Source organism: Fusarium falciforme, chromosome 1 (genome assembly GCF_026873545.1).
Source record: "Fusarium falciforme chromosome 1, complete sequence".
Classification (NCBI taxonomy): Eukaryota; Fungi; Ascomycota; class Sordariomycetes; order Hypocreales; family Nectriaceae; genus Fusarium; species Fusarium falciforme.
Genome location: NC_070544.1, coordinates 6653107 through 6667948, shown reverse-complemented (window position 1 = coordinate 6667948; position 14842 = coordinate 6653107). Strand labels below are relative to the sequence as shown.

Sequence of the window (14842 nt, the reverse complement as noted above, 5' to 3'; positions counted from 1 at the left end):
TCACACCGAACACGACTGTCAAGAAGTCGAAAATGAGAAGGGGCCTGAAGAGGGTCGAAGCCGTTCTCAAGATTGATTTGGGTATGCTATGAGGCTAAATTACTCTTCAATGCTGGCCGTGGAGGGGTTCGTTGAAGAGCACGTGCCAGACAGTTGTCCGAAGAGGAGCTAACGGTCCTACGGCGCGAGAATACCCTTTCCGGCCGACGGGATAACGTATGCTCTGATTTGGACAACTTCCCCTTCAACTGTCGGCATCGCAATAAGATATAGTCCAGTGGCAATACCGGCCTGAATTGGGGCGAGAATGATTGTGTGGTCTGGTCAGACCCCGACTCTCGACCCCACCCTTAAGAGTGTACCTCTCTACTTGCCTAGCTGCCGTCTACTGACGCTTTGTGGAGCTACCGGTAATTCATGAGAGGTGGAAATAGATTAACAGGATGGGATCACGTCAACACGCCCATGGGGCTCGGCCTTCAAGTATGAATCTGGCAACCCTCCGAAAGCATGGATAGACACCACTGGCAAGGTCAAGTGGTACCGATCGCATGCCAAGGGACGCAAACTGTAAAATTATCTTGACAGGATATTGCTAATCTTGTAGGGTGATCACTTTGCGGCTTTGGGCCGATCGACGATACTTTGGAGTGATGTGGTTGACTGGATAGAATCTATGGATATGTTTTCTCACTGACAGAGGTAATGCGAAACAACAACACAGGTATGGAACCTAGGCATACGATACCTACAATGGGCCATGATTGAATTTTCGCCCTTAGGGTCAAATTATCTCATAAGGAGATAATTCTTGGCAAGTTCGGACGTCAGGACGAAATTGTCTATCGGCAGGACTGATCCCGTTCCCTCGGGCGTGTGAGCATTCTCTTTAGGCTGCTTAATATGAAAATAAAGTCATCTGATCACAAGAATTTTGTGTATATAGCCTTTTCTATAATTTGCCGGGGCGTATTGAACCGCTTCCCCTCGGAGCCGGCGGGCCGGCCCGTGTTGGCGGGGAACCGTCAATTCCGTTCCGAATCTGGACGTTCCGGAGTGTCCAACTCCGGCATCGCCAGATGGATTAACTTCCTCGCCTCATAGGCATGTGTAAGTGAGGGGAATGTGACTTAGAGGAAAGAGATGCTGGCATTGAAATGGTTATAAAAGGTCTGATATAGCCGTCTTCTAAGACCTGTCCCGAGTCTCAGCAGGACTTGGATAGCCTTGAACTCAACCTCAACTCTCTGGCCTGACGATATTCAATCATGAAGTGCACTTCCATCGCAGCCATTGGAGCTGCACTCGCAGGCACTCTTGTGTCCGCAGTGCCTGCTGGTTTCGTTACCACCAATGGTGAAAAGTTCTCTCTCGACGGTGAGGACTTCTTCTTTGCCGGTAGCAACGCCTACTACTTCCCCTTCAACGTTGTATGTCTGACATTTATCTATCTTTACTATTCGGTCTAACCTTCGCAGTGGGGAAAGGATCACTACCAGGACGTCAAGGTTGGCATGGTCGCCGCCAAGGACGCTGGTCTGAAGGTCATCCGAACTTGGGCGTTCCATGAAAACAACAGGACTTTTGTGTCAGGTGGACTTCCTAAGTATAACACGGGTGGCGAAGAGACCGTTATGCAGTTTTTCAACGCGGACGGGACTGTCGATATCGACCTCGGCGTTCTCGACATCGTCATTGAGGCTGCTGAGGCTACAGGCATCAAACTCATCTTGGCATTGACCAACAACTGGGCTGATTACGGAGGTATGGATGTGTACACAGTCAACCTCGGTGGAAAATACCACGACGATGTAAGTTGGAACGCCTGTCCCCGGTTGTCAGTACCTAACACTGAACAACGTAGTTCTACCGGCTTCCAGCTATTAAGAAGGCGTACAAGAACTACGTCTCGACTGTCGTGAACAGATACAAGGACTCCCCTGCCGTTTTTGCCTGGGAGCTCGCCAACGAGCCCCGCTGCGGCGCCGACGGCAGCCGCAACCTCCCACGTGGTCCTGACTGCGGTCCTAAACTGCTAACGTCGTGGATGGATGAGATGAGCACCTTTATCAAGTCGATCGATGCCGATCACTTGGTCACCACTGGAAGCGAGGGTGGCTTCAACCGGGTGTCTAGCGACTGGGCATACAACGGTGCGGACGGTGCTGACTTTGACGCCGAGCTCAAGCTTCCTAACATCGACTTCAACACATTTCACTCTTATCCTCAGGCATGGAGCAAGACGACACAGTGGGTTGAACAGTGGATCGTCGACCACGCTGAGGCGGCCAACGGAAAGCCTGTCGTCCATGAAGAATACGGCTGGACTGACAAGTCAACCCGTGTCAGTGTTTTGAGCAAGTGGCAGGAAGTTTCGCTGAAGCACGAGGTGAGCGATATGTACTGGCAGTTTGGTTACTCGGGATACTCGTATGGCAAGAACCACGACGACGGAAACACCATCTACCTCGAGGATGATGAGGCACAGCCGTTGGTTTATCAGCACGCCGCTGCCGTCAACGGCGGCGAAGTGCCACCACCAAGTTCGACCACTACCGGAACCACTCCCGGGCCTACCCAGACTGGTGGCCCACGACAGGTTAAATATGGACAGTGCGGCGGTTCTGGATGGACTGGACCAACCCTGTGTGAGTCTGGATCGACTTGCCAGGTACAGAACCAGTGGTACTCCCAGTGCTTGTAGAATAGTCATTGCTTAGTGTAGCGATGTGACGTGGGGGTTTAGGTATTTGTTGGGAATCGGCATGGTTCCATTTGTGGGAAAAGGAAAAAATAAAGCTAATTAATCTAATTATTTAGTTTCATTTAGAGCATTCGCCCTTCCCGCCAAACTGTACATAGTAATCCGGCGCCTCGGCCAGTCATCAATCCCATTCAAGATCACGAACGGCATGCCCCCCTCTGAGTGCGTCAGAATGTGACAATGCAACAGCCACGGCCCGGGGTTAACAACGTGGTACCTCACTGCTACCCACACGGGCTTGTCTAATGCATTCGGCGACGAAAACGCGTCTCTCCTTGGTGGATCAACCAAGTTGAACGCCTCGGGCATAGCAGCAGCGGCCTCGGCGACGGAGTGCCACGTCCACTTGCCAGTTCCCTTACCGAGGAGGCGTAGTTTGTTGCCGTGCTTGTGCAATGGGTGCGGGGGCATGGGGAACACCTTGGACGTGAAGACAAGGTCTACCCACTGACCAGATTTGGTGGTGACGGTAACGTTACTCAGAGCTTGGGCGGCGTGCATATCAAAGAGAATGCTCCAACCTCGCAACATCCCGCACGCAACATTATGCACATATTGACCTAGAAACTCTGCTAGCAACATGCTACGCCCCTTAACCGCCCCTCGGAGCGCTCGGAACGGTGATTGCATCGTCAGGCGCATCTTGCCCTAGGAATGACTACCGGGCGTTTCGGCTAACAAGGCCGTGAAGCGTCACTGTCACTGGTTGGGGGAAGAGAGGACTCCAACTGGGTCGCATTAAGGCGGAACAGATCCTAATATCCCTACCAAATCTATCCACAAGCAATATGCCGGAGTCGGGCTGGTCCCATTGTCCGTTCCACCATCCCATCATTACCTATTTTGCGAAATGTGGCAGTGACCATGTATTAATGTGCTACATGCCATCTTCATTTGGTCTCACGAACTCTTATGCATTGTTATCTTTCCAGAGTAAACCAGAAGTATTTACAAATCACGACATTATTCATCCCTCATTCTTTTTTCTCTGGCGTCACACACAATGCAGCCGTCATGCCAGAGTATTCTTCTGAATACAAAACCGGCCGTGGCTGTACCGACTCTGCTTCTACTAAGCGTGAGTGTCGAGATGCCTCAGGATTGGTCGCTTCTTTGAATCACAGCACTGACAGACCGCAAACTTTAGCTTTTCGGGTACTTATTATGGAGCACCATTTACAACCTTTGCATCCATCCGCTCAAGCGTTTCCCCGGACCAAAGTCTTGGGCGACCAGCCGTATCCCATACACGAGAAGCTATCTTTCTGGAAGCGCTCATAAGAATTTCCACAAACTTCACCAAAAGTACGGCCCTGTTGTCCGCGTGGCGCCGGACGAGCTGTCCTTCACCTCGACAGAAGCATGGAAAGAAATCATGGGTCACCGCAAGGACTCCAGTGATGAGAATGCTAAAGACGTCGTCTTTTCGGCAGGGTGGGAGAATACCATTTTAGGGGCCAATCGCGATGACCACAGGCGCTATCGTCGAATCCTCTCCAATGGCTTCTCGGCCAAGGCCATGATGATGAAATATGTTGACCTGCTGTTACAGCGACTGCACGAGCACTGCAACGATGGGAAAAAGGCGCTCGATTTGGTTTCTTGGTACAACTTTACAACTTTCGACATCATTGGCGATCTCGCCTTTGGAGAATCTTTCGGCTGTCTCGACAACTCTGACTACCATCCGTGGGTATCCTTGATTTTCCAGTCGGTCAAGGCAGGCTCCTTCATGACGTCGATGAGACGACTAGGACGTGGTTTGAATATTCTGAACTGGCTCATTCCCCGTCAGCTGCTTCAAACGAGGGAACAGCATATGCGGCTGGTGCAAGAAAATGTGGCTCAGCGACTGGCCACCAACATTGATCGACCCGACTTCATGGACACCATGGTCCGCAAGGAAGGCGCCCTGGTTCGTCTAACTCTCACACGAGGCTGTCCTTCCCTTTCGCCCTAGCTAACATTGAGCTTACAGAAAATGTCCCTGGATGAAATACAGGCCCATGCCAACGTTCTCATCTTGGCCGGATCCGAAACAACTGCCACCACGCTATCTGGTACGACATATCTTTTATGCACGCATTCCGCCGTTCTTAGCAAGCTCGCGACAGAGGTTCGCACTACCTTCAAGAGCGAGAAAGATATCGACCTTTTCAGCGTCCAGAAATTGCCGTACATGCTGGCGATGCTAGACGAGGCGATGCGAATATATCCACCAGTGCCAAGCGTCATTCCGCGCACAACGCCCCCCCGCGGCAATGTGGTACTAGACGAGTATCTGCCCGGCAATGTAAGCAACACCCTTGCGGACTCATGTTCAGAACCATCCTCTGCCAGTGGTGGCGGTGTGCCTAGCAATCTTTAGAGTTGGCAGACTGACAATATGTAGGTCAAGTTGGGAATCTGGCAGTGGGCCTTGAACCGTGACCCCAACAACTTCACCGACCCCGAGACTTTTATCCCAGAACGTTGGCTTGGTGACCCGAGATTCGCCAACGACAAGACCGATGCCCTACAGCCGTTCTCCTATGGTCCACGTAACTGCATAGGGAAGAAGTAAGCTTGCGGCCCAGCCTACAAACCCTCCCGGCCATTCTATACAAACGCTAATGGATATACGCGTCTTTCACTTGCGGCCTTGCTTATGCCGAAAGTAGATTGATTCTAGCACGGATGATTTGGAACTTTGATCTTACGATCGCAGACGACAGCAAGAGATGGATCGAGGATAGCGAGATGTACATGATTTGGCAGAAAAAGCCTCTCCACGTCTACCTTTCTCCAAGGAAGTTTGAAGGAAGTAAGTAAGTTTCCAGGGAGGGAAATGAGACCCAAATTGGGAAGGTATGGATATCGGGGTTGGGAGCGATGTGGCAGAGCTCAAGCGATTTGTCTCTGTGGTCGAGCGGCGACGTTCCATCACGCAACTGCCACATCTTTAGAGGGCCTCTGCTTCCAGATAAAGTAGATTCTCATCCTTCGTGAGAAGTTGTATTTGATTAAGTTACACGCAACCCTCATTAGAGTAGTATGGTTCATCGGGCGGCTGCTGCCACGTCAATGTCAAACTCTGCGATCCCAGGACCGTGAATCGTCTCACTGCGCCCATCGGGCAGGCTGACGTAGATAGGCAACTTGATATCGCCATCCAGACCCGCTCCGGGCAAGAACTCTACGGATAGGGTCACCTTCACTTTGGCATCTCCATCGTATGTGGTCCATTGCACCCGGGCGACTCTGGACCCCGGCGTTCCTCCTAATGGCACCTTGACGTCTAGTGTTCGGAATAGGTTGAGCCGAGGCTTGAATGAGATGGCTGCCCAGCCAGGCGCGGTGGGCTTAACTCCAGCAACTTCGGCAATAAACTCGTACAGCGGCAGACTGCCCCAGGCGTGGCAATCGGAACGTTGTGATACGTTGTCTTCGACCCAGGTGGTGACATTCTGCGCTAGTTGAGCTCGCCACGGGTCCCAAAGACGACTGAAATGCGCCTCGTAAACGCCTCTTCCAACCTGTGATAAAGCCCGAAAGGTGTAGAATGACATTGCAGTGGACGTGGGAGTGAGGATCCGGTTCCGTAAGCTCAATTGCGTTCCTGGTGGGTCAGAATCTGAGCGTAGGTTTGTTTGCGTGTCTGCGGTGGCTAGTGACCGAGTCAGAAGATTCGCACCTCTCTCATCAGAGACTGCTCCACATAGAACTGCCCACACTTGGTTGTGCTGGCTATAGTCTGTCGACTCAGCTTGCCTTGCAAGGCCGTCCGTAAAATAATGACCATCAAAGCAGTGATCTTGAATAGCTCGTACGATGATATCTGCTTGCGCGTTGTATGCACCCGCCAGATTTTCTCGGCCCATGTCACTCAACATCGCAGCCAGACGCTTGAGAGTATAGGCATACAGAGAATTAGTGAACGTCTGAAAGCTAGTTCTTCGCGCAGCTGGTGGGATCCCGAAGGGTTTCCATGCGTCAACCCAGTCGACGAAATCCCACTGATCCAAGGCCTCAACGCTACGTACTAGGCCGAGTTTGGCGTCGATACGGCTGTTGAATGTCTCCAAGACCGCATAACTCATTGACAGGAACTTATTGACAAATTTTGCATCCCCGAAATAGTCGTAGTGGTCCACGACCATGCAGACCCAAAACAGTGAAAAATGAGGGATAATCTGGAGATGATGCGCCGGTGCACGACTGGCCGTCAGACCAATTGCCGGCTGGAAGGAATTATGTAACTGCATGATAGCCTGTCGGGCGAGGCGGTCATCCCCAGAAATACAATAAGTGAAAAGTGCAGAGCTTCGCGTGTCCATTGCGTACTGTAGTTGTTCGTAGAAAGGGCAGTCTTCGTAGCAATCGTGCATGCAGTTGATAAGGGTCCGGAGGCTGACGGTCCATAAATCCCTAGCCCACTGAGCGTCGGGTGGCGGATTAACGTCAGCAACTACTTGTAGAGGGTAGTTTGTCTTGGTGATGTCGATTCGCTGTAGGACAAGGTCCGCACCGCTTGCAACTTGGATGTCCAAGGCCATGAATCGAAATGTACGGAAGTGAAAGGGAGCAAAATACTCCTCATTCTCTTCCGCTTCGTAGTGCTGCGTAGCTGCCCCAGGTTCAAGAGGGCCGGCAAAGACGTAGCGGTCCCTGGGCCCGAACAGGCGCATGGAGGTGTCACGACGATCACCTTTAACGCGAACATATGGTAATTGAACCGGCTCGTCCTCGTAGCATTCAGAGTACGTGACGACCAAGCTACTTCCGCCAGCCACAGGTCTCAAAAACCGGAAGGCTATATAAGCAGTCATGTGATGTTCGACTTCGAGCTCGACGTGATGTACAGTGCCAGCGGGAAGCAAGACACTCATATCGGGTTTCCCTCCCTCCGGCTGCAGAAGCATACTTTCCCATGATGAGCGAGTCTCGGAACTTCGTATGTTGTGTACAGCTTTGAAAGCAGTTGGTTCTAGTTGCGGATATGGAATCAACCGCGGCGACAGCCTCCATGGCGTAGCAAGCCCAAACGAAGTTAGGAACTTCTGGATGGTGGCGGGCACCCATATCGGATACTGGCGGCGTCGACTGTCTATATCCTCGAACACGTGAAGGAAATCATCATCTTTCATATCATTGGGCAACCGAGCTGATACGTCGATAGTTGTCTCCCAAGACTCGTTGGTGTGGATGTCAATGTTGCGTACATCAACGTCGTCGCGTGGAACCTGCCTGATGAGAAGGCCAGGAAAGGGGGTTCTTGGGAAGCTTGACGCGAACCGGCTGGCGTAGTAGAATCGCAGCACGCGTATGGCGACATGGTTCGTGCCAGGCTGCAGGTGTGGCTGGATGTCTAACTCGTCGAAAAACCAGGCCTGCTGGTCACCCTTGACGGGGCCGGCGTGGATGAAGCGAGAGTTGATGTAGAGCTTATACCTAGTGTCGGCCGAGATCTGTACTCTGACAGGATTTTGGGGGATATGATCGAGAACGAACTCCCTTCTGAAGTTGACGAAGCCACCCGCAGACGACGAGGTTGGATCTTCAACCCAGTCCGGATGCCATATCCAGGTTGAATCAAAGTTTATGGAAGACATGAGGCAGAGAGTGAGAGGGTCAGGTGCAAGTTACTGCGAGGCAGACCACTTAAGGAGGAGGATCAAAACGATTATATATGAGGCCGGGTGACATGCGTCCACATTCCCAAGAATGGTCCAGTTGACAAGCAGGCCACTTCCCATAATTCGGCGAATGACACCAGCACAGCCCGGTCAAGGTGCGGACAACACAACACACACGGTGGTCAGCTCTTTCTCTGGAATCATAACTGCCGCCCCAGCATGTCGAACCACCCCCCACATCGGGGCTGGGCCCCGAGGGCGGTTCGGCCTTATTCCTCCCGAGATTCTAGACCGTGCCCCCCCCCGCACCCCGGATCACCCCCCGCATTCACGTTGGACTAGCCGTCACAAGATTCTCGGCAAGACTTCGGGTCTTATGGAAAAGCTTCAGGTCTTCATGGATCTTTGTCTCAGGAGACCTTAGTCATGTCACGGAATCCCCGCTTTTCTCAAGGAGTTTCTGCTCACCAAGTTCCATCCCACACTCACCCGAGCTGATCATGGCCCGATTTCTAGACGAGGCCGGCCTTCACTCACGCGGCAAGAGCGGATTAAGAAGATTTGTTTATAACTGGTATATCCGAGGCTTCGGGCTTCGGGTCAATTGGGTGCCAGGCACAACATGTTAAAATGCTAGGGGTTGACTCGCGTCCTTCGACACTGATTACATGTAGTCCAGCTCACACAACATCAAATCACGTTGTGCTTTCCTGTGCTGAAGCAATATTTCTTTGTCCTGAGAATCCCTTCTTTATCAGTATGAAGTCCATCAAGCCCGTTCCGGTCAACGGTGGGACAGACGCGCGTGAGGCCGCGGCCCTCGCCATACCACAGAGCTCCATCGATACCAAGCATTGGTGGCGGTATAAGAACTTGCGCAACCTAAATCTTCTCATTATCTTCCCGTTGGTGTCAATTTTTACGCTTGGGTATGTGCTATTTCGCTGTTTCACTCAATCCAAACAACATCACCGCCAGGCTGCGTGGAGTGGTTGATCCACCCCTTTCCCTTGAGAACGCGTCCCAGGATCTCTACACCTGAACGTTTGAACAATGCTGATGATCTATTATCAATGTAGCTTTGATGGGTCCCTAATGAATGGTCTCCAAGCTGTGCAACAATGGCGAGCATATTTCGGCGAACCCACGGGAGCGACTCTAGGGCTCTTTAACGGAGCCTACCCTATCGGCGGGCTGATTGTCATCCCGTTGATTTCCTCCGTCAGCGATCGCTTCGGCCGCCGCGCTGGTATTGCGACTGGGGCCTTCATATGTTGTATAGGAGCAGCTCTGCAGGGCGCCGCTAAGAACGTCGCCATGTTTGTGGTCGGTCGCGGTATTATCGGTGCGGGAAGTGTCTTGATCAACGCGTCAGGAGCGCCTCTTATCACCGAAATAGCCCATCCAAACCATAGAACGACTGCGACGGCTCTCTTCCAGACTTCCTATGCGCTTGGCTCGATCGTTGCCGCCTGGACGACATTTGGCACGTTCAGAATCCACAGCAGTGCCTCGTGGCGTGTCCCTTGTGCCCTGCAGGGCTTGCCGTCGGTTATTCAACTTATCGGTCTCTGGTTTGTCCCAGAGAGCCCACGATGGCTAGTCTCAAGAGGACGTGATGAAGATGCTCTGAAAATGTTGGCGAAATATCACGCCGAAGGGGACGAGAGCGACGCTCTAGTCCAGTTCGAATTCAACGAGATTAGGGAGGCGCTGGCTCTGGATGAAGCCAATGATTGGGGCAACATCTTCCTCAACTACTGGGAATTCATGCGCACACCCGGCAATCGCCTACGTTTTTTTATCTTGACCTGGTGTGCGTGCATCAGCCAGATGTCCGGTAACGCCTTTATCTCTTACTATCTATCACCCATCTTGACGGCGGCTGGCCTGACCAGTAGCCTCCAACAAACGCTTATCAATGCAACCTCTCAGATGCTTTCATGGTTTTCTGCCCTATATTTTGCTACCCTTCCTGGCAAGGTGGGCAGACGCAAACTCTTTCTGTGGGCGCTTGCTTCTGTCTTTGTCTGCTTGATTGCCATCACGACCGGAAGCGCTATCTTCGCCGAGAACCCCTCAAATAAGTCTGCGGGCTACGCCGTCGTCGCCTTTATCTACTTGTTTTCTCCGGCCTATAACCTCGGTCTGAACGGAAACTTGGGCCTCTACATCACGGAGATTTTGCCTTATAATCTCCGTTTGAGAGGAATGGCTGTTTTCCAGTTCTGGACGTTGGGCTTTATCGCTCTCTCGACATTTGCTATTCCCGTAGGCCTTGAAGATATGGCTTGGAAATTCTATACCATCTTCATTGGATGGGTCATGGTTGAATTTGCTATGGTATGGTGGCTGTATCCGGAGACCAAGGGTCCTTCCCTTGAAGAGATTTGCCATATCTTTGATGGAGTTCCGGAACAGGATGCTATTGATATGGAAAAAGCTGGTGAAAAGAGGAGGAACCAACTGGAGACTGTTGAGCATATTAACTGAGTAGTTGTGGATATATGCTAAATTGGTTATCATTGGTGCGTTTCAGGTCAAGGTTAGCACAAATATGCAGCGGTGGCCGTGGGTCTTAGTGACAATGAATGGAGGAGTTGATGAAGAACGAACACATATTATCAAGATGCAGGGTTAACCGAAAATGCTCCCCACAAAAGTCTCAGGCGACCTTATTTTCGTTGCCGTCGGTGGGCGGCTCAAGTGCAACAGCCAACTGTCCTGCCCTTACTGCCAGTGGGCACGCCGAAAGGATCAGGCTCAAAACCCCTAGGGCGATTACAACCCAGACGGTGCACTAACTTACAGGATCCCTCCTATCCCGCCACATCCTCCTTAGGGTCTCTGAGACTCGTTGTAGCGCTGGATCAGACACAGCCTGCTCCCGAAAACATGGGAGTCAATCCACGGGGCGCAGAAATCCTGATTTGTCAACGTACCCTTCGGGGTGACGACCAGTTTCTCCCAGTATTTGACGAGGGTGGGCTCCGTGCGGGACATTGGGTCAAGATCCAGATCAGATGGCTGCAGCAAACAAACTCAAGGCGAAACTATGTCATCATTAGTGATGGCGGAAGTTGTCAGCATCACTTATATTCAGTTGGTGTCAAAAGATCTCCAGCTAATGCCACTGGAAAAAAGAATTGTGCACCTCCCGAGGACCAGTCACTTACATGTCTCAGCTCCCAAAACATGGATATTACCGGGTGCGTAGAACTGTGACTCAAAGACCACTCTGGTCGGAAGTGATGGAACAAGTTGAGGTTTACTTGTCCCTCTAGCGCTTCACTCCATGTAAAAACGGCGTTGGTGAAACACAGCTCCGAGAGGGTTCGTGATTGTGAGCGTCAGATGTAGGTGTGTTGTGTTCCCCTCCTTCCGCTTCCTTCCTGCCCCACGGTGGCCAACCCGACCATGATCTCCTCCAAGCTCCGACGAAGGGCCTCTTTCAAATCCTCATCCTCCAAATACTGTCATTTCTCGCTTGCGTCTCTGGTCTCCGTAGCCAGAACCCGATGGCACGGCTCAAGATCAATCTCGCCGGTGGGCCCAACACTCAGCGGGCCCTGCTCGTGGCCACGGCCCAAGATCTTCAGCAGCTTCTAGGCAATGGTTCCCTCACGAGCGAGGCGCTGATCGACCTTTCCCTGCGACAGATCGAACAGTTTGACCAAAAAGGGTCAGCTCTGCACGCTATGATCAAGGTTGCTCCTCGCGAAAAGCTCCTGGAACAAGCACGAGGATTGGATCAAGAGAGACAGCGAGGCCAAGTGAGTGGCCCATTACATAGCGTTCCCATCATTCTCAAGGTGCGTTGAGCCAACAGTGCAATCTCTTGCCGCGTATTGCGCATGAGGTCCTCCCAACACTGACCGAGAGTAGGACATTATCAATGCCCATCCATATTGGGAACTTCCCACGACGCAGGGTGCCAAAGTCCTGGACCACACCGAGAACGCTGGTGAATCTCAACTTGTTGAGCAGGTACGCACGCAAATGCAAATCCTACCAGTGTCCCCAACCTTGCGGGCCATTCTAACAACGTGCTGCAGCTCTCCAAGGCAGGCTTGGTTGTCATTGGGAAGGCGAACCTTTCCGTAAGTTCTTGACACCTGTCGAATAACGTTGAAAGTTGGTTCTAACTATTCTGGTAGGAGTTTGGAGCTGGCAAGTAGGTTATCCCTGTGCTGGCATTAGATCAATGCATGCCTGACGTTCAGAAAGAGGCGAGGGCGGCGTCGGCGGCCTGTCAGCTCTCGGGGGTCAAGCAAGGTCTGCCTACGTCTTTGAGAAGGTCAAGAAACAAGAAGAAGATCTCGCAAACCCGGTATGAGTGCCCCGCTTCCCTTTGCTCGCCGTTTACTAGCCATCCAATACCTAGAATCCTGGAGGCTCATCGACTGGGTCTGCCCTGGCTGTTGCCGCAGGATACAGTCCTGTCTCGATCGGCGGCGAGGCGAACGGCTCGTTGACTACACCAGCCAGTAGAGCCGCACTGTATGCTCTCAAGTGTACACCCCAAACCATCTCTACAGATAGAATCTTTCAAGCTGTGCCGACGTTCGAAACAGTTGGCGGCATGGCCAAGTCTGTCAGAGACCTAGCCGACATCACAAATGTCATCCTCCAAGCGGCCAAGGAGCCAAGGTCCATTAAGGTTCAGTTCAGGAGCGACTGGCAGGGAATTCGTCTAGGCTTTGTTGATCCGCCAAAGTTCAAGTTGCCAGGTTTTCTTTTCGACTCAGATGAGGCATATCTGGCACAGGTTGTAAGTGCCCCTCGGCTAACCGTACCTTTGCAGCTAATACATATTTTCCGTAGAAAGGAGCGATCGAGAAGGCCATCGACATCATCAGACGAGGCGAGGGAGCCGTTGAGTATCCCATCGATCTCACTCATCCTGGGGAGATTAAGTTCAAAGATGAGCCAGGATTCTTGAAGGTCCACTGTGAGTTCACCGAGCTCAGGCCTGCCTTGAGGGCTCCTGTATCTCTTCAAAGATTCGTTGTTCTTGGCTGACCACATGACCATTGCAATAGGTCAATACGCATCACGCCAACACTGATGAGAATTTGGCCCCACGCTGCATCGAATTCTGATTGAATATGTTGGTGCGAACCGGTCTCTCTTTACTGGTGTTGATGTCCATAAGCTGTTGCGGCCCGACTTGCACTTGGAGATTGAGGTGGAAGCATTTCTCCCCAAGGTTGAATGACGAGCCGGAGCACGGCAACGATTAACTAGCCTGGCCTGCTTCCGATCCTCTGGCTAGTAGTCCGCTTGTGAAAGAAGTCTCTACTCGATTTATAGCTACCTGTCTTATAGAATTCTATTGCATCAGCGACCATCACATGAATAACAATAAATGCGGCTCGTCTAATTTAGATGCTATACTCTGCATAAGAAACCCAAATTTTTTGAGCCGCATAAATGACCCAAAATGCCTCTACAATAGCAGAAGGTATCTTCTACTTTTGCCGTATGGCATAGTGGTCATTGTGTTCCACAAAATGCTACTCCTAGATATGAGGGTTTTGTCTTAAGAACTCTTTAATAGTCGCCCCCGAGACTGTGAGTTGGTCGTTGTCTAGCTTGTGAAAGTTGAGGGCCCCGTTGCTAGTATGAAGCTAGTAGAATAGTCCAGTGTAGAGATAGCATTTCCTCTTATCCCCTTTACTCCTCGCATCCAGTGCCTTGGCCTCAAGCTTGTCGATAGAGCCCTGGATATTGAGTCACTTTGACGTCACGCTCGCGTTCGTAAATCTCTGCGATTTGCCAAAGAGATCAGGCACTAGAGCATACGTTCTAAAAACCGCCCTTTGCGTTGTCGTCCCGTTGAATGACCCCAGCGGTGAACTCGGCCGTATCCGTCTCAGTAGTCCAAAACTAAGTCGTGTGGCTGGTTTCCCAAATTTTCATGGCCTTAGTTCTTGTATCCCAAACCAAGGGCATTTTAGGCCCGACGTGACCGTGGCCAAACATGGAGAATATAGTTTCGGCAAAGATTCTAATGGATATGTAGGTAGGCTTGATCGGAGAAGTTATCTCGACGTGGTGTCTGAAGGATACATAGGCATCGTAGGCCTCATGCTTGCCTAGCTATAACTTGCTCTAGTCACCATTCTAGCTGGCAGTAATGTAGATTTTGACTCCAGCCCTCTTGGTGGCCCGGAGAAGAAGCAGCTGTCTATCAAGCTGCAAGCGAGGATCTAAGCCACAGGCACAAACAACCGCATCGACACTAGTGCAGGTGCTATCCAACGCTGTGATGTCGTCGTAGCTAGAGCAAACTTCGAATCGCTCCAGAGCGGCTAGAGTCTCAGGGGATAGCTTTGAGGGGCTGTGCGTAAGGCCGCAGACTTGATGACTATGTTTGCTGAGCGACCGGACAAGCTTCTGGCCGACATTGCCAGTGATACCCCTTGGCTTGTACGGCATAAAATTAAAAAGACAGTTGTGT

The 14842-nt window shown here is 51.6% G+C and overlaps 4 protein-coding genes across 4 annotated transcripts; 3 read left to right on the top strand and 1 right to left on the bottom strand.

The window, feature by feature from the left end:
• Positions 1-1268: 1268 nt before the first annotated feature.
• NCS54_00192200 (Mannan endo-1,4-beta-mannosidase) lies at positions 1269-2704 on the top strand (the record flags this gene model as incomplete). Its single annotated transcript, XM_053147534.1, has 3 exons — positions 1269-1430; positions 1479-1811; positions 1865-2704. 3 exons carry the CDS (start codon positions 1269-1271, stop codon positions 2702-2704), a joined length of 1335 nt encoding a protein of 444 aa, XP_053003509.1.
• A 1063-nt stretch (positions 2705-3767) lies between these two features.
• NCS54_00192100 (Hypothetical protein) lies at positions 3768-5327 on the top strand (the record flags this gene model as incomplete). Its single annotated transcript, XM_053147533.1, has 4 exons — positions 3768-3842; positions 3912-4679; positions 4743-5057; positions 5157-5327. 4 exons carry the CDS (start codon positions 3768-3770, stop codon positions 5325-5327), a joined length of 1329 nt encoding a protein of 442 aa, XP_053003508.1.
• A 475-nt stretch (positions 5328-5802) lies between these two features.
• Positions 5803-8355, bottom strand: NCS54_00192000 (Six-hairpin glycosidase; the record flags this gene model as incomplete). The annotated part of the gene is made up of 1 exon (XM_053147532.1): positions 5803-8355. The coding sequence occupies one exon, from the start codon at positions 8353-8355 to the stop codon at positions 5803-5805; it is 2553 nt and encodes an 850-aa protein (XP_053003507.1).
• Positions 8356-9138: 783 nt separating this feature from the next.
• On the top strand, positions 9139-10872 carry NCS54_00191900 (General substrate transporter; the record flags this gene model as incomplete). The annotated part of the gene is made up of 2 exons (XM_053147531.1): positions 9139-9308; positions 9459-10872. The coding sequence occupies 2 exons, from the start codon at positions 9139-9141 to the stop codon at positions 10870-10872; spliced, it is 1584 nt and encodes a 527-aa protein (XP_053003506.1).
• Positions 10873-14842: the final 3970 nt, after the last annotated feature.